The 19,529-nt window shown below is 40.7% G+C and overlaps 2 protein-coding genes across 5 annotated transcripts in view; one reads left to right on the forward strand and one right to left on the reverse strand.

The window, feature by feature from the left end:
- Positions 1-12,604, reverse strand: part of GTF3C1 (general transcription factor IIIC subunit 1) — a 42,516-nt gene extending 29,912 nt beyond the window's left edge. For all 3 annotated transcript variants that reach the window (XM_061993553.1, XM_061993554.1, XM_061993552.1), the window contains exons 1-11: positions 12,384-12,604; positions 11,533-11,742; positions 11,188-11,364; positions 9,986-10,129; positions 9,340-9,436; positions 8,826-8,949; positions 4,773-4,931; positions 4,015-4,130; positions 2,087-2,411; positions 896-1,107; positions 283-422 (exon numbers count right to left, since the gene is read on the reverse strand). In XM_061993553.1, coding sequence (XP_061849537.1) covers positions 283-422; positions 896-1,107; positions 2,087-2,411; positions 4,015-4,130; positions 4,773-4,931; positions 8,826-8,949; positions 9,340-9,436; positions 9,986-10,129; positions 11,188-11,364; positions 11,533-11,742; positions 12,384-12,604 — 1,925 coding nt within the window. The remainder of the gene's footprint in view (positions 1-282; positions 423-895; positions 1,108-2,086; positions 2,412-4,014; positions 4,131-4,772; positions 4,932-8,825; positions 8,950-9,339; positions 9,437-9,985; positions 10,130-11,187; positions 11,365-11,532; positions 11,743-12,383) is intronic.
- A 93-nt stretch (positions 12,605-12,697) lies between these two features.
- Positions 12,698-19,529, forward strand: part of KATNIP (katanin interacting protein) — a 64,313-nt gene continuing 57,481 nt past the window's right edge. For both annotated transcript variants that reach the window (XM_061993555.1, XM_061993556.1), the window contains exons 1-3: positions 12,698-12,927; positions 13,566-13,642; positions 15,520-15,689. In XM_061993555.1, the coding sequence (XP_061849539.1) occupies positions 13,581-13,642; positions 15,520-15,689 (232 nt within the window). In that variant the 5' untranslated portion in view covers positions 12,698-12,927; positions 13,566-13,580. The remainder of the gene's footprint in view (positions 12,928-13,565; positions 13,643-15,519; positions 15,690-19,529) is intronic.

A 19,529-nucleotide genomic window follows, 5' to 3' on the forward strand; every position in this document is an offset into this window, starting at 1 on the left:
ATATAGGGCCATCAGGGACAAGAAAAGCCAACAATGGATTAAGCAAACAAGTTACTTGCTGAAGTAGTGCTTCTACTACCAAAATCACAGAATCACAGAATCTCAAGGGTTGGAAGGGACCTGGAAAGCTCATCCAGTGCAACACCCCTGGCAGAGCAGGACCACCTAGAGTAAGTCACACAGGGACTCATCCAGCTGGGTTTGAAAGTCTCCAGAGGAGGACACTCCACAATGGGGAGGCATCAGGCCTCCCCCCTACAGGCTGTTTTTAGAGGGACTCACGTGAACAAGCTTTCAATCAGCCGGAGGTTTCGAACAGCTTCCACGATGAGGTTGCGGCGCTTCAGCAGCCTGTAGGTTTCATGAGACCTCTCCACTGCTGTAGCTTTGGAACGCTTCTCCTTCTTTTGGCCACATGGCTTCTAGTTCACAAAACAGACACAAGAGAAAAAACACCATGAACTATTAATTGCCTTCAGCCCAAGGGTGGTTCCTCACACAGTGGCACCTAAGGAATTCAGAGTTTTGATGTATTTATTTGTAAAGAACTAGTCAGATGAGGATTATCCTGCAGGGAGACAGATCAGATGATATGCAGCACTTGTGTGCAAAGACAATTAAGTGGTGACATGCTTGAAGACAACACAGGCAAGTTGAGAGGAACAGGAAACTAAACCAGAACTGTATTGTGTACATCTCCCTTCCTATCTCCTGGAATCATTTTCACTTATAACTAGAGTGCAGCCAAACCACGACTGTACTTTGACATTGAATCAAGAAACCCCAAACAATGCTATAAATGGATACAAACAATACAGCTGAAGTCTTACTGTAAAAGTACCTAACTTAGCTCAGACAGCTCTACCAAAAAGAAAACATTAAGATGTGATCTTACCTTAGGGTCTTCAAGTCTGACCTCCTCCACCACTGCCACATCCCCATCTTCATCAGGAGAATGCACACAAGTGGACAGATTCAACTCCTGCTTCACAGTTTCCAAAGTAGAACTCTCTCCAGAAACGTCATCTGGGAGCTCATCAGGCTCTTCAAGAATTTGAGGGGAAGGCAGCTTCTTCCCCTGAGACTTCACAGCTGCTGGTTTTGAGCCTGGTTTAAGAGCAAACAGCCTTGGAATTGTTCTGCTCTCACCATTTCCTGTTCAGGTTTTCTCTCTATAAAAGGCATTCCCCCCATCCAGCCAGGTAACTGTACTTAAAAGCATTCTGTTACATTTTTCACATTCTTCTGCCCTGGTGGAAGCAGTGGTTTGACCATGAATTAATGCATTCAGCCTCCAAAAGTAAAGCTAAAAAAGAGAAGTGTACTCCCTGTTATTGAATAACTCTACATGCAGAAGCCTCTTCATAGGCAGATGTAGAAGACCATGAAAGGCCAGATTAGCTTATCCTGAAACTGCTGTCTGAAGAAAGGAGAGTTTCCTTCACAAAGATTCTCAAGTTCTGCCAAGAGACCTGACTTTTCTGACTCAAAGCAGAACAAGGAGAAGGATTTAGTATTACTCCAAAGATAATCTACATAAGAATTGGAGATCTGCTCCTTCCTTCCCTTGGGAGTTTATCAGAGAAGTTACAGGAACATTCAAATAGTTAGAAGAAATAAAATTGAAAAATAATCCACTATAACCTCCTTTAAAATATATCCCTTAAGGGCTGGCAGCATTCACATTAGTATGTTACAAGTAACTAAAGAAGAGATGAAGCAATCAGCTTCAGGAGACAAGAATTTTTGTTATAATGTGCTTAGGTGAGTAAGGCTGTAGGTCAAGTCAAACCAAGCCTGTTGCTGCTTGAAAGTACTTAAGTCAGTAATACTCTACGTACACTCATCCCACTTGAAGATTCGCAGCAGTGCATGAACAAATACATTTTACATGGACTCTAAGGCTCAACATCAGACATTTCCAACTGAAGTAAACCCCCCAGTGCTAAAAGGAGACGAATATTTATATATCACAACTTAAAAAAAACCTGACTGGTCTGTCAGCTCCTCTATTTCCCACACCTCAAATGACATTTACATAGCAAATGGTGTGTTTGACTGAGAGGTTTTCAAAATCATGACCTACCCTTAGACGGTGTTGGCTGATGGGTATCATCTTGGAAACTTAATTTCAACAGAGAACCAGAGTTGGCCTTTTGACTTTTTCCCCTCTTCTTGCCATCTTTTCCTCCTTCTTCATTGTCAGATTCTGAGACCAAGGTTTCATCGTCTCCAGGAGAACCATCCTCCACAGGTGGGGAATCTTCTGGCACTAGAGCCAAAGTAACAGTAGCCAACTGCTCACTCCTAGCCTTCTCTCTCTCAAATTGACGGTTTAAATCACTCTCCTCTGCAAAGATGTATGAAATATACTTTGTCGTCCTTTGCCGACCTTCATCCTCCATAAACCCCTAAGGAAACAGTTGCAATGTTATTTTACCCTTTTACTTCTCCATTCTTACAGTGGGAAAACTCTCTAAGTGTTCTTCTCTCATCTCAGAAGATATTATCCTTTTTATTTCTCTAAATAACAACTTTAACACAGGACTGAAAAGAAACACCGTGGTTGAAAAATAAAGCTGCGTTACTTCCACATTAGAACCAAACGCCTACGCTATGTGGGATGTAGAAAGGTCTCAGGAAGAACAAACTAGTTGGATTTGGACTGGAAATATTTTCTTTTCAGCCACAAATTTCTGTGCAAGAATGGCGATGCAGAAGTTATCAGACTGAATTAAAGTGAAGTAGAACTGCTGTTTCCCCATCTACAACAGACGGTTGCATTTGGAAACTCCAACAGCCTATCAACAAAAGTAAATTGAATCTACACAGCTGACTTAGAATCATAGAATGGTAGAGGTTGGAAGGGATCTTTAGAGATCATCTAGTCCAACCCTCCTGCAGAAGCAGCTCCACCTAGACCAGGTTGCACAGGAACATGTCCAGGCAGGTCTTGAAGACCTCCAAGGAAGGAGACTTAGAAAAGGATGTTTAGATATTCCAGTGATTTATATAGTTTGTTTTTAATTCTACAGAACTTTAAACCAAATTACAAGATCTTGGTAAAAACAGACCACCTAAGTGAGGTAAGATGGCAATTATCCCACCTTTGTGAAAAGGGGTTGATGAGAGCATGTGAGAAATGGCAGCTGAATTTGTGTATCTTGTTGAAATGAAAAAAGATACTGAAATACCTGGAAATAAGGAGTTCAATCAACTTCTAAAAAAGTATCTGTTGGTTTTATTCCAGAATTTACTGATATTTTCAAAAGGCAGGTAAATTAATGATTTTAAACATACAGAAGGTCTCCAACAAAATCTTTCAGCAGAGGATTCAACTTACAAATTAAGCAAAGGGGCTATTTTGAGTTGAGACCTTTATGTTCATCTCCCTAAAGTACCACCCCTAGGTCACTTGAGTTACCACTGATTATAGTCAATGACTTGGGTAAAGTCATTGAGGCCAGGTGAAGCAGGGTTGAGGCCAGTTTCTCTGCCTTGTCTCTTTTTGGAGAGCAGATCTGTGTCAGGGTGCTGGGAATGGTGTTTCTCTGGAACACTGTGAAGTAGCATCTCGTAAAATCCCACCAGCTGATGGGGATCACCAGCTCCATACAGATAAAACACAAAGGGCCATGTGCACTTTCCCCCACAATCTTTGAAGTTATTTAAGCACCCAGTCACAAACCAATGTAAAATACTTGTACATCTGGGTCAGTGAACTATTAAATGTCAAGGCAGCTAACCAGGAAACAATAAAGGTAAGCCAGAAGAGCAGACCTGTTACATTCTGACAATTAGGCTCAGTCCTCAGATCACAGGAGGTTAAAATCTTAATACTTTCTGAACACTTGTCTTACCTTTTCCTCAACTGAAGTTATCCTCTTTTCAATCTTACCAGGATCCTTTAACTGTCAGTTATCAAATCACTGCTGTTTGTATTGTCTGATATTAACAACCACAACTGTATCTCTGGTTTCAATAAGTAGCTAAACTATTTTACTGTAACCTTACCTTGACCACTTTGTACCTCTCCAGAAGACGACACAGCATCCTTGCTTCCAGTTTCCCTACATTCATAGCCAAGCGAATTTCTGCCTGAGAAATACCTTTGGTTCCCCTACTTTCAACTGTTTCAGACAGGAAAACAAAACACAAAATCTCTCAGGCAAATAATCTCTATTATATAAACACAAATTTGTACATACATTCAACTTTGCTCTGAGTAACTGTACATGACAGAATATAAAATATAACATCTCCCACTAACAACTAAAGACATTTTCACAGACATACACAATATACAGTCAAGATACTGTCATAAACCACAATTTTACATGAAGCACTGCCCCAGCAGAATGAGGTTTGAAGGCAATAACTTCAGATTAAAAGCAGGGGTGAATTTTTCCCCTGACAGCTTTCTGCAGTTCGATATTAATTTCTTCATTATGAAAGGAAAGAGACAGAAGTAGAAACAACAGTGTTCTCTTCATTCTTTTTTCTCATCTAACCACAACCTTTTTCCTACCACACTGGTTTATTTGGGTGGTATTGAATAGGTGATAAGCTTCCAGGGAGGACATGGCAGTACCTATATCTTCAGTCTAATCTGAACATACAGCTCATCATTTCCATGAAAAACGAACACTTTTCAAGATGTAGAAAGCAATGAGAACTTAAAAAATCCCCCCAGTATCTGATTTTCCTTTATACATACAAGGAATAAGGCGGCAATGGGAAAAATCTTTAGCATGTCTTACTACATCACCTACTTAGCTCATATGCCTGGGTGAGCATATCCCTTTCACAAACAATATCCACAGGCTGAACAGCTTTTGTGATGATCTCCTCTTCATCATCATCATGATAATCTTCCATTTTCTTCCGAAATTCCTTTAGTAATTTAAGGCAACGGACCATGACATCAGTCCCTGGGAACACAAATGTTCCACACAGCACGTTTAAACCATTGTATTTACTTCAGCAGCACGAAGGAGGAGCAGTGCAATGAGGAACAAACGACCAAAGACAACTGTTTTTGTCTAAGAAAAGTTTGTAACAGCTTTTCCCTGTCTATAGATCTGTCAAAATACTGGCTAGCTGAACTTCTGAGGTGCTCCCAACCTTCACCTCTGTGTCAACATTAGGAATGCTCAATGCAGTGATTTATGAACAGAATGGAAAACACTCCAGTAACAGGAGAAATTTCAACAGCACAAATAGATCAATGAAAGCACTGAGTGCTGCTGCACAGTATTATTTCTTCAGAACACATATCTGACTGTGAGATCACTCACCAGGTATAGAACCACTTCTCTTTTTTCCCCCTGCAGACTAAAAGTGTTTTTCACTGTCTATAAATGCAAGTCATGACATGAAAGAAAACTGTACATTTGAAGATATAGAACTCACACAATAAGCTACCTGCTTGCAAAGCTGTTCCTTAACACAGGATTGCTTTCCCTCAGCAAGTGTTCTAAGGGGATACCAGTTGGTGGGCCCTATTAACTGCTGCTGCGAGTTCAAAATATTTAACAACCCCAGGACCTCAGAAAACTGTCAGTTTATCAGATGTCTTAGCATCTTGTGTATTTGTGTGCATGTGTGTTGGAGGATGCATACACCAAGCAACTAGCACCCTAATGGTGGATCAGATAGCAGATCAAAGGGTCAAATAGCAGAGTTCTATCCCATCCAGTAAGCTCTTACAGCATAACTAAAACGTATGGTTATGTTTGCAGGGGTTTGACATCACTTTAGAAGAGGCTCCTCTCAGCCTTTATCTGCTGATTCCACACATGATACCAGCTATAATATGGAAGCTTTATGTGCAACCCTGTGTGAGCAGCTGAGCTTCTGATTTGTTGTCCAAAGCCCTCACCTACTCCCTGCACCTAAGGAATCCCTAGGTTTGTTAATACAAACGGTGTACTATATGTAACAAAAACAGAGACACAAAACCTAAAGGTGTACACAAGGACAGAACACACTGCTGCACACCACCTGTAAGAATCTCATATACAATTGAATTCCCCAGCTTAGCATGTTACTGTGCATTGGCTGTGCTGTAGTGACTCTCCAGCTACTTTTCTATGCAAACACAGAAGGGTGGAGTGAAAGAAGATGACTTCAGAAAAGCTGTAGCCATCCTGCTCCCTCATATAAGGATGATATGATATCAGTGTCATCAGCTCTCTGGAACAATTTGAGAGACCACTGGTAAATTAGAATGAGATTATTGTACACTGCCAGTTTATTGAACTGCAGTGATTCAACAGCTACTGCTGAAGTGGCCAATTGATCCTTGATCCTGCAGCAGTGGGTGGGAGTATCTACAGTCATCTTTACTCTTCTGATATGTCCCCTGCTGGGAAAAATACCAGGTGAAAGTTTTAGTTGGAATCATTAAAGGTTCAGCTGATGATATGATCAGTTACTGAAGCATAGCTGACATGAAGTTAATCCCCAGTAACTTAACCATGTGACTGAGCTCCAGGCTAGATAATTCCATTGTTTTTTCTCAGTGTGAATCCTTTCCCTGTCAATATCCTAATTAGGATATCTCTAGTGCTGACATTTTGGTAGAGTTGTAGGCACTGTTATCACATCCTCTGTATTTCTACAGCCCATTAACTTTCACTTGAAATGAAACTTTACTTGAAGTATTGGGAAAAAAAACAAAACCAAACCAAAATCCCAAACAACCTAAACTAATTCCTCTTCCTTTAGCTCCTGCTGCCCAATAACGTGCTTTCCCTAGCAGATGCTTTGGCTTCATCCTGAGTGGGTCCCATATATTTCCATATGCTTTCCTGGATATCTCCAGAGATTAAACTAGCTTGAGCTCTAATGAAAACCTGCTATCATTAATTCATCCTAGTTCAATACCTAGTATTCTTTAAGGCATTTTTGTGGATTTTCAGCTTTTGCATCCATGAGATGGCATTCTCATTCAAGTGAAAGATTCATCAAATGGCATTCCTCTGGAGAAACTTAAGTAGTCAATGCAGCTGCCATTGTGCCAATCTCTGACAAAACATGAAATATCTACTGCCTTGTGAGTTGCCACCAAGTTCATAAATGGATTGGTATTTACTTGTCTTCTAAGTAAATAATTGGAATTCATGTGCTTTTACTACTGATTATAAACCATATCTTTTGGGATGCTATAGTCTTCTAGGCTTTATTTCCAAGTGTCTTCAGCTCATTAGAACATCTCTGAAACTTAAGCCAGTATGAGATAATATGAACAAATATAACCTGGTGCAATACTAGCCCAAGACACTAAAAGAGAATGTAGGGGTGTGTCAATGGCAATGCCAAACCGTGTGACTAAAGGTTTCCCTGTCACACAAGTCACTGTGTGCTGAGACCAGAAATCCCTTAACTCAATACAGTAAATATCTTGTAAAAATGTGATAACTTCTCCCATATATTTAATTGTATACTGATCTATTTAGAATACTCTTTGAAGATGTCCACCATCTTCTTGAAATTGTGAACATAAAAGAAGTCTCCTGTGTAAAACTGCCTCTGATATCCTAATGGGAATGAGGTGAACCTGTATATTAAATGACAAAATGACTCATTCAATCACTCCCTGATTCACTACAGTGTGGGAGATTTGTCTCTGAACTGTGCCAGATGCTGTACTGATTTCTGGCTGTTGCTTCTCTTTGTTCATAATGCAATTTCCCTACAGAGAGATTTCCTTTCCCCAGATTTAAAAGACTTGAAGGAATTTGTTGTCTTATCAAGAGCCTTAATCCAACTCCACGTAACTGCCATTCACTCCTGGCGTCTCAAACTTCCCATATTTTTGTTGTCTCTTTGGCTTTTTCCTTTGTGCTCACTCCTAATCCCAAAGACTGTAACTTGCAATGTTCTTATTGGATTACTTTATTGTTATTTGTTTTACAGACAGTTCACTGTCTCTGAAAAAAGCACTGTTCATCTTTTTTTAGAACCATTTTCTTTTTAACTCTTGCAAATCTGCCTCTCAGGATCTTCTGTGATTTCAAGATTTGGTTTAGATTTCTTTAAGCAATCACATGAATTCCCTTGGTGATACTATCTTTCCTCATACTTCCTATTACTTGTTGTAGTTTGTTCCCCACACAAGTTCAATCTGCATCTTTTTCTGAGGGCAGCTGCTTTCTTTTGTTCCCTTTCTTCATTCAGTTCTAGCCTTCTTTAACTTCCAAACATGTAATGGAAAGAGATCAGCAATTCTTGAAAACTTAGTAAATTTGAACTCAAAGCTGGTTGTTCACTAAACTATCTCTCAGTAGACCGCAGCTTTTTTGAATAGCAGTTGTTGGCTATCTTGCTTACTTCAAGAACTCCAAGGTGGTGTTGTGGAAGCTTATTTCCATAATTTGATATGAGAACTCGGCATTCTCACGACTTTCACCAAAAGCCATGATTTAAAAAGCCATAATTAAGTTATTTTTTTCATCTTATTTCATAACAGTTCTGTGTTTTATATCACTTTATATTTTTGTCCAGTTTACTGACTTGTCATTCAACTTCAACCTGAAGACTGCTCTGTGATCCTACTTCTGCATTGGCCTGAGCAGTCTTATTAGGAGTCACAATCCACTCAAACAGCATGCATTGATACACAAATTTGACTGCATCCATTTCCTAAAAACCTGGAACAAATGCTTTATTCAAGTGGGCTGCAGTGTTGGAGCTTTATTAACACAATATTCCACACAATGACATAAACAGATTTTCAGCTACATGTCTTTTAAGATTTGAAACTTATACATAGAATGGTGACAATATCCACAAAAAGCAAGCAGAAGCATGGTTCTAGTTACCTTTCTTTGTCTTGTAGGGTCCTCCATTGGGGTGTATATCTTGTAATGGGATGGATATTACCTTGGCTAGGCCAGCATTCATCATATATTGATACAGACGTTTGAAAGTTCTCTCACAAAGACCCTAATGCAAAGAGAAATGACAAAAGTCATTGTAGCCAAAAAGTCTTATGTGTAGGTGATTACTATCAAAGACATTCAAACTGCCTGTTCTTAAAACACAGTATTTTGGGGCAATTAATTAGAGAAGGATCTTATAAGCATTGTACAAGTAAAAATTATATCATGACATCCATTAATAAAACTTGCCCTAAACTGTGGACTGAACAGAACTCTTCCCTGATGACAAACAGCAACAGTAATCTCATCTAGGAGGTTTTTAAGATCCTTCTTTTGATAACCTACCCCAAAATGTTGTGCAACCTTAAAAAAAGAGGCAGTATGAATGACTGCCTTTGATACTAATCATCTAGATTCTGTGTGAGTGAGAATTTGAAAGAGTAATGAATCTCACCAATTCTTCCCTCAAGTTTCCTAATGTTTCCATCTGGTTTGAACGAGCACTTAGCATACTTGAGAGCTTCTCCATCAGAATGTCGTATTTGCTCCTTCTAACCAAAACAAGAAAATGGAACTTCATAAAAAACACGAGTTGTACCTTTACAAAATGTCAGTTACTAGAGAAAGCATGCTGAAGTGTTCTCAGATTGCTTTAGCAATTCTAGTTTTCTTTTCCTTTTGTGAATAGCACGTGAGAAAATCTGACAGTAAGAGGAGACCCCAGCTGAGGGAACACTGACTAAGCCCAGGCTGTTACTGGCAATCCACAGAAGCACAAGTTCAAATCATAAACAAGACAGGAAAACAAAAAATCTACTAGAAACGTGTTTGAAGTGAAACCACTCAAAATTAACAGAATGATTAGAGCTACAGTAAGAAGAGTTAGGCTTATTCAGGCAGGTGAGAGGCACTAGAATACCCTACTTTTAAAGCTCCAAGACAAGTTCAGTTTTAAACCATTCAGTATTTGGAAGAGGAGTTAATAAAGAAATTGAGAAGTGTCAACATCAGGAAACTTTGATGGTTCTGTGACAACAGAGGAAACCTTCATCCTAGCAAAAGGTCACAGGAGACCTTTAAAACATCTGAGTGCTACATACCTATCAACATGAAAGCGAGTCAGAAGCAGAAGAATTGAGTGCTGCTGTGCTCCACTGGGTAGCCTTATGACACGGGACTGCATTGTTATGAGACCGTTTCTGTCCAATACTCTTCGGTGATAATGAATTTTTCCAGCATCCACTCTAAAGAAAAGATGGCAAGATATGGTTAGGCATAGGAACTTCTACAAATAAAGTTTGATTACCTAGCACCCCAAACACTTTACCCAAATTACATCTGATCTTAGCAATATATGTTATGCTACTTTTTAACGTGATAATCTGAAACGTCAGAAGTGCCAAAATGAAACCTGTGAAACTGATTTTCATAGTTAATCCAATTAAACAGAGAGAAATACCTGATTTTAACCTACAGTCCCTATGCACATTACAGTGTCATGACAAGACAGTTGAATCAAAATTGCATTCCCATGATCTTTTTCTCTGTCATCTCTTAACTCCTAGCCATGCTAACATCACTGCCTCCCTTGTAATACTTCTGATGTTCATCTCACTCCTTGGCAAGCTGACTCAGACCACCAAACTGACAGAAAAGTATCCACAAAAGATCTTCTCTCTGCCCCCATCACCTTAGTTACCTAAAAGAGCTTCCTTAGTGCCAAAAACACAATGTCAGTGTGGTTTGCAAGCTACGTATGCATCATCTCCCAAATGCAGTGGATCTTTAACAGCAATGCTGATATTCTCCAGCACTGCCACACAGACCCAGAAGTTGGTGAAGAGTCTGTGTAATGCTCCTCCATCAACAAAATACATGAACTAGTGTGGGAGCTGGTAACTCAGACTCCCATTCAGGTCACCTAGAGGAAGATGTCACACAGGGCAAACACTGGGGATGAAAGGTGGGCAAGCAAGGACCTCTTCAGAACTTTGGCAGGATAAGATTCTCACTCAGCAGTTTATAAAAATGAAGTGAAAAATCATCACTCCATCCCAAATATGAAGAAATTACTTACAGAAAGCAAGAACTGCCACAAATTAGAACTTTGTGTATTGACTCAACAGACAATCCCTGATTCCATGAGAAAATATCAAGAAGCACAGGCTCCAAGAACCAAGTGCCCCTGGTAGTAAGGATGAGGCACTACCAAAGTAGAGGCCAGTTAAATCAATACCAGGTCTTTATTAACAACCAGTGGAAACTTATGAGCTTTAATTCATCTAGGAAGATATAAACTTACTTGAAAACCCCACTGTGAAGGTCCCTCTGAAGCTCTCCTTGCCACCTAGCACGACCTAAACGCTCCAATATACAGTAGGAGAAGTCAGGGAGTTTCAAGTCAGGGTCCCCTTCCCAGCCTATCAAAGCTCTGTAACGCTGGTCTTGGGAAGCAACAATGACTAGTTTCTCTCCCCATCTAAGAAACAGAAGGGAAAGTAATAAATTATTATTAGTTCCATAAAAACAGAGAAATCAATCACTCTCCCCTTACAAAAGCCATTCTTGGTATAATCTGCAGAAACTGAGCGAGGATTAAAGCTTAAGTTAAAGGTCTTTTAATACCAGACACAAGGATTTCACTCACTTTTCAACAGCTTCTGTGTAAGTATAACAAGGCTGCAAATCCTTTGTCCTTATTTGATCAGTGATATCTACTCTCTCCTTAAAATATTGGCAGGAACCTTGTATGCCATCTTTATTATCTAAAATCATGTGGACAGGATAAATATCATCTAAAGGAGCAAGATCTCTTTTAGTTTCCAGTATTCCTGTTTCAAGGTCTATTTCTTCATATCTGAAATATAAAGCAGACACAACGTTTAACTGCGCAAGAACTGAAACATGAGTGCCACAAACAATGCTGATACTTCTATGAAATACCTTGGAATGAAAGTATCTTAAAATAAAAGATGAAACCCTTTCACAACCTCAACATGAAACTGACGAAGAGCAGAGCTGCACTCCTTGGGTACTACCGAACCATATCAGCATGCTGAGGGTATAAGACTGGAGGAGGGGAATACGTTATTTCATCTTCAAAGATTGAAGGGTATTGAAGTGGTGGGAATAAGAGGAAAGGAAAAAAAACAGGTACATCCTCCCTCCATGAGCTGGGGCATGTCCATTCTGCCTGTACCTAAGTGGTGAGCAGTCATTAGACTGGAAATCTAGCCAGGGCTCCTATGCAGGTCTCCTAAATGACAGGCTTCAAATCCCCACTCTGCCTTCAGCGTTCTTCCCCCAAAGCCTGGATGGCTCCAGAGACCTGGCAGAGGCGGCGGCAGAAGCAAGCCCGAGCTATCCCGGCGGAGAAGCGAGCCTTCCCCGAGCGCCCTGCGGGGTACCCGGTTCTGCGGGAAGGGGAAAGCGGCCTGCGAGAGGAGGACGGGTCGGGGACGGGTCGGGGAGCGCCGTCGCCGCCGGAGCTGCCCTCACCGGTCGTGCAGGCGGAGCGGCGGTCGCGCCCGCGGCAGGAGGTAGAAGCTGAGGCCGGGCTGCGCGCTGAGCGCGGCCCAGAGGAGCTGCTGCGTGGCGGGTTCGAGCGGCAGCGGGAAGGCCGGCGAGCGGGCGCCCAGGCGCTGCCACAGCGCGACCGGCGTGATGCCGTCCAAGCCCTCCAGAGCCACCTCGTCCAGCAGCGCCCACAGCGCCTCCATCCCGCCGCCCTCACGGCCGCTTCCGGGCCCCTCCCTCGCCCGGCGCGCCGGAAAGAGCTCACGGCTGCGACGGTAACCACGGAAACGGCCAAACAGGCGGCGGCGGCCCGGCCTCGCCCCGGCTAGGCTCCTACTCGCCTCTCTGCCCGCCGAGCCCTGGCGGGGCTCTGCCCTTGCGGGTTTCTCCTCAGCCCGCTGCCTGCTGACACCGCAGACGGAGGGCAGGCCCGAGGACCTGCTCTGTTCACTTCAGCCCCGACGCTGCGTTACCTCAGCGAGGGCTCGGGAAGGGGCAGTGTTTAAACAGAGGGACTCTGCAGTCGGTAAGGGACAAAATATGGGGTTTCTTTCGGGTTTTTCGTTTGTTTTTTCCTTTTTTGCTACGGAACTACAATGTTTTGGTGGCAAATTTAAACTTCTAAGCATGTAAGAGGGCACCCTCCCGTGACTCGCAGCAGCAATGCCGGGATACCTGCTAGGAGTTGCTGGAAAAGTTTGTTTTTCTTGAAAGGCAAGCGAGGTAAAAACTTCAATTAAACACTTTAAATACACACAGCCTCTGCTGTGAGTAAGTTCAAGGAATAACTGCCCTCATGAGCATCAGCAATTCAGGAAAGTCACCCTACAGGTGGGTTTTGGGCATGGCGTTTTCAGCTTGTGGGCTAGAATCAAATTGCCTGTCAGTTCTGGGATTAGAAACTCACTAGAGAATATGCCTTCCATTTTTAGTGTCTCTGGGCTCTTCAGTAGATTGTGAAGGGTTCTGAAAAATAAGTAAGACAAGTAGAGTTTCCTCTGTTCTTTAGGAACTTTATTTTCTGCACTGACTGTTTTATGCTTTGTTGAAGGAGGATTTTTCTTTTGGTTTATGGCATTCTTGTCTATTGAGGGCACAAAACCAATAGGACTCTATAATAAATCATTTCTGTACTTGAGTGTGACAATTACATTCTCGTTTCAGTGATATATTAAGGACATGGTGACCGACTTTGACGAAAAACATGATGAATACTTAATATCCCTTCAGCAGAGAAACCGGTAAGATACAGAACTGTAACCCCCGTTAAGTACAGAACACCTGTTATAGACTATCTGATACAGTATCTAATATCAGCAGTTATGAGTATTACTTTAAAAACTTGGATTTAAAACTTGTGATGCAAAATCTGATTTGCTTAAAGCATTCCAGATGGTTCTCTTTTCTTCCCTTTGCTAAGTACATCAAAGTTCTCACTTCCAGAGGACATCACAATGTTTCTTGATGCATTTATCAATAAAATAACTTCTATTCCATGGCTTACAGAAGAGACTTTTGTTTATAGAGCAAGAGGTTCTAGATTAAAAAGTAACTGACAGCTCACACTGTGTGCAGATGTTGTTAGGAGGCAAGGTTTTTATGTTGTCAGAAATATAGAAGGTTGCATGCAGAAGTTGCTGAAGTTAAATATGCAAAGTCAGGTTTTGCTGAGGTGGGAGAAAAGGACAAAGCAAGGTTCTGATAAGGTAGTAAACAAGTTGCTTTTGCAAACTTTTGTATCTTTCATACAAGTTTAAAACATTTGTATTAATCTTTGGTCATGTGAACCTTCCTGTCCTTGTACTGTACACAGATGGTTTTTATAGGTTAATTCAGAAGGGTTAATACAGAGCTTTCTTGCTGGATTCTCTAGTACAAGCCATTGTTATTCAAATTGTGTGTCAAATTGGTTTGTGAAAAAGACCACAAAAGCCTAAAAAAGCCACAATTATGTTAGAAGAACAGCCATTTTTTGTGATCAGATGTTTCTTTCATATTTAGTTTCCTAAAGAGACTTTTGGAAATGGAGAAAACCAATTTATTTTGTGATTGAAACAACTGGAATCTTGACTAGTAGAGCTTTAATTCTGACTTGTAGTGGGAACAAATGACACTGAATTATACCATGACAAGGAGGTGACAACTGTGCTTTGCAGAAGAGGCATGTTGTATGTCTTCAAGGCATGTTGTATATCCTCATGTATGGTACATAAGCTGACAGTTTTGGATAGCAGGGGCTGCAGAGTAGGTTCTGCTTTGGGCTGGTCAGAGCAGATTCCTCCTGGATCCAAACCTAACAGGAGCAGCCCATGTACCAAAGGTTCACCACTCAGAGCAGGCTGGGGAGGATTTAAGAGAGACATGTCTCTAGGGGATGGGGTGCTGCTGTAGAGATATGCTGTTGGGCACACTCGTGGAAGAAGGTGGCTCACGTTGGAATAGATACACCCCTGGAGGACTTTGGCCTGTGGAGTGACAGGTCCAGAGGGAAAGCAGGAAGCAGTGTGCATGGGCAAGTCCACATGACTCTAAACTCCTGGCCTGCATGTCACCTCAAGGCTGGACCGAGTGTAACCCATGGTGAAAGAAGAGAAGATGAGACTTGAAAAAAGGGAGGGTAGGTGTTTCACTGAAATAGAGCATTTTAAAGGGCAGTTTGTTAATACTGTTTTGGCCTGACTTTAATTTTCTGGTACCTCTAACTGCAGTATTGACTGGGGACTTTCCCCCTCAAGTTTCAAACCACAATTCATCTTTGTTGTTTTTTCTTGAAAAGGTCTCACCCATTTTTAAGCTTTTTGAATCTCTAAGTAAAACTCTTAAAAGTTCTCGAGAAGGAAGATTAAGTACACTAAATACCAACTGGAGAAAAGAATGTGAAATGAGAGAAACACCATGGGAAAAATCTCAGAAGGGAGAAGAAGCTTGGTCAAACTTTGCATGTCACTGTGTCTGGGTCTTCATACAAACATTACAGAGCAGGAACAGGTCCTGGAAGTTGTGTTCTGAAATTGTGATGTTTCAGCTTTGTGACATATGTGTGTTTTTGTATTTATTACTAATCTGATTGTCTGTATGAGGACTGAGTAAAGATGAATTATTATCCTTTCTACTTCAGGCTACTGAAATGTTTAAAGAGAAAGGATCCTGTTCAAATCAAACTGGAGCAGTTAGAACAAGGATTTTCTCTGTATCTGAACGGAGCTAATTCCGAGCTGAGAAGTTACCGTAGAAAAATCAACTCGTGTGGCTACCTGAAAAACGAGACAAAGACCACCAGGAGAAACAGTGAGTTATGTGAGAGTTTTAAAAGGATTACAATCAAGAACTATTTTAAACTTGTGTTTATCAGAGCTGTAATTCAATCAGTGAGGTTACTGGTCAGGCTGTGACATGGGACAACAGCGTTTGAGCTGGTTGTATACAAGGAACAACCTCTTCAACACCCTATCAGTTTCTCAGTTGATCCCTGAGCACTTCCAAAGTTTAACTTCCCCATCTCTCCATTTGTTAAGCAATTATAACTAAAACTAGAAGATTAGAAATGTATATAAATTGTCAGTATAAAATAATGGCATACATTTATCTAATACATAATACTGTTAGTAGGCTTTAAAGTCTCATGGGCTTCAATGTTATCTGAGTCTGGTGTCCTGTGGACAAATGACATTTGATGACATAGACTATAATCAAATTATATCCAGTAATAGCTGCATTAAGCTCATAAATTACATTTAAGCTATAAAAATTGTCTTAAAAAGACAGCTAATCTTTATTTAAATATTTAAAGTAAAGAAAATCTACCATTTTCTGCCAGCGATTAGCTGGCTTTATTTAACTGTGTGCTTTGTTCCTAATCTAAGTCTGTCTGTCATAGAGAGCAATGTAGTGACAGGAATAATTTTGCATGTATAAAGGTATAAAGTGTGAGCTTCCTAGCTGCCTAATCTGTTTAGCATAATGAAAGTGAAGTTGATTTCACTGGATCCCTGTGTAAAGCAGTTGACTAACTTTAGTCTGTTATCCTCATGCTTGGTACAGCCTGCCTCAGAGTGTGGTTTTTTAATCTGCTGCTGTGTAAATAGCATTGCTTTATTTTCACCTAAAAATTAAACCAAAGGATTTAAAAGTATGGAAACTAACTTTTCTTTCAATAACTGTTTTCTTTCAATAACTGTTTTCTTTCAATAACTGTTTTCTTTCAATAACTGTTTTCTTTCAATAACTGTTTTCTTTCAATAACTGTTTTAACTAAGACTCTAACCTCAGTCTCTCTTTTTTCTTTGTTTTCCAGCCACACTGGGTACATAGTATTTGTTTGTTTTTAAGTTTAAATGTGTTCAGGCTTAGCTGTCTGCTGTATAATTTTTACAGGTTGGTAATGGGGAATCAGCTAGTCACCTAGTTTCACTGTTCTATGTGAAAGTAAAAACTTATGTGTCACAATGCAAAAAACCTTGATGTTCTTGGATGTTGGAAAATGAAGGAAATTGTGGGCTCTGTCACCCTGGGATGACAGACTTCTAGGTAGCTAAAGAGGGTGTAAAACAACATCTTTGACTTTTTAGTTCACAAATGATGCAAGGATATTGTGGCAGCAGCTGTAATACAATTCTGTCAAGAGAAATTTCATCTTCAGGTTCTGCTGTGCAGCTGTTACCTCTAAGCCTAACCAAAGTTGTTTATTTTTATGGTTGCTTGATATCATTTGATTCAGTTAAGGTAGAATATGTCAGCTTGTCTTGGGGACCTTTTAAAGACTTTAGTGGCTGTCTCTATTCCTTTCCTCAATTCCATCACCTTTGAGACAGTAGTATTATCTCTGCTGAATAGAATTTGGTGTTTTACTGTTTCTTAGCTCTCCAGTGTTGTGATTTTAAACACATGTAGCAGCAGTGAAGGATATCATCTGAATCATCATCTTGTAATTTTTCTTCTGTTTGATTTTGCCACTGGAGTCCAGAGTGGGAGTCACTGATGATCTGTATAAGCTTCTTGCCTGAGGGTAGTACCTTACCAATTTTAAGGTCTGTTTCATTTCTAGGCATTTCTTCTCAATGATTGAATATCATTTTACTTACAGAAATGATTTCTAGCTGAGATGCAGCACTGAATTTCCTTCCCTATCCATCTCCCATGAGAGTTACTGCATCATTACTTCTAAAGCATCCATCTATAGGATTAGTCTCCACTGAAAAATTAGGAATGTGTCAGGCTTAATAATACAGAATGGGCACCAATCCCTCTTTGTGGTTCCTGAAAGTGTCATTGTAAATCTATTTGTCTGGACTATTTTCTTTGTCTGTGTTCCCTGGGAGTAATTCATGGTAATAGTGATAGATAAACTTTTTACGCTTCGTCTTGGGAAATGAATTAAAGTGAATGATGGGCTTTCTAAGGTAGCAAAGCTGGTCTGTAGGTATATACTGTCATTTCTTTGCATGTGTAACCCAGACACAGATTCACAACCCTGTGTGTACTTCCAGTGAATGTCAGTGTAGTCACAAAGATGTAGCTTCAGGGTAGCATGGGGGCTCCTTTGATTGCGATTAATGTTTTGGTGACGTACGACTCAGTTCTTGGCTATTAGAACAGGCACTGTCAGCTCAAGTTGCCCACACCAGTGGGCCTATTTTGTGTGACAAAACAGTTAGCAGTTGGTATTTACATCCCCTTCATCCTATGAGAAGGATGTTTCTATTCTGAAGTAATGTTTGTAGCACAGTTAGCTCAGCTGAGTCAGCTTCTGCCTGGGATTTGAACTACCACTTTTCCTTGATTAGAGAGACCTGGTCACATGAACCTAACACAAAATAAACAATTATGAGGACCAAATACTCAGCAGTCATAACATGGGACCTACTCTGTCCACTTGTCCCATTTAGATTTGTAGCATACATGAGTGGCCTCTGGGCAGCTGCTTAGAAGAGATGGATTGTTTGGGAAGTGAAAGTGAAAAGTGCTTCCAATTCTGTCCCGAAGCAGTGACTGAATCAGACCATGCATCTAGCATTGTAGCCACAGGACAGTTGACCCTCAGTGCCACAAGAGCCCCATGGCAATCAGCACCAGTGCTAATGACTGCAAAGTATTTCTGGAGATACTTAGCATAGCTTAATTGAGTATCAGGAGCTCTGGTTGTAAGGGCTGCTTTTCTTCCTTGGAGCAGTCCATTACTTTTCCCCTCTGTTCTTACTCCTGTTTCAGGCCTAAGAGATAGATGTTTTGTGTGTACAAGAACAACATCTTGTTCCTCTTGCTCTGTAATTAGCATATGCTGTTCCCCCAGGAACTAGTCCTACCCTGTGTCTCTTCCATCTTCTTGTACTAGCATTTGTGCCATCTCATGGTGAGCCAGGTTGCACAAGTGGACAGCTTCTTTGTGTTTTCCCTCAGTTGAAACTTGCCCGTATCAATTCTCTGAACAGTTCACTGCACAAGTACATGTAGTGTTGTCCAACCCAAAAAAGAAAATGTGGTATTGAGAGTTGCAATGAGCCACATGATCTAATTTTGAAGTAAGCCCTGATTTGAATGGAAAGTTGGACTAGGTGACCTCCAGAGGTTCCTTCCAAACTAAATCTTTCTGTGATTCTGTGACCTTTGTAGGACAACTGCTTTTTTTTATTGGTAGTGCCAGTTTCTGCTGGCTTAGGGTGACCATTAAATTATGGCTTAAAGAAAAAAGGTTTTGCATCAGCTATTTTTCTCCACTCAGAAGAAATGGAAGCTGTAAATCTGTCTTGGACATAGGAAATGAGATGCCTTTATTTAGGATGCTATTGGGGGTGATGTCCTTGCTCCACTGAGGATGGTGGTGTGACCTGCAAGATGTTTGTCTCAGTCAAAGCATCTTCTCAAAACTCCATCGTTTCACTGTAAGTTGGGACCATTTCAGCACAAGAACCCTTAGTTCTTCTTGACCATACACAGAATTTCTGCAGAAGTTCTGGAACCAGCTCTTCCTAACCTTAGAAATTAAGCACAATGGTTGACTTGTACATGAGAAGTCCTTCTCTGCACAGTATGCTAAATACCTAATACATTCTGGTTAGTCTGCCAGTGCCTATGTTTCCTTATTTTGAAAGTATATACACAGTATTCCTTTGTAAACCCAGCATATTGCCT

Source organism: Colius striatus, chromosome 3 (genome assembly GCF_028858725.1).
Source record: "Colius striatus isolate bColStr4 chromosome 3, bColStr4.1.hap1, whole genome shotgun sequence".
In the NCBI taxonomy this organism is placed as follows: domain Eukaryota; kingdom Metazoa; phylum Chordata; class Aves; order Coliiformes; family Coliidae; genus Colius; species Colius striatus.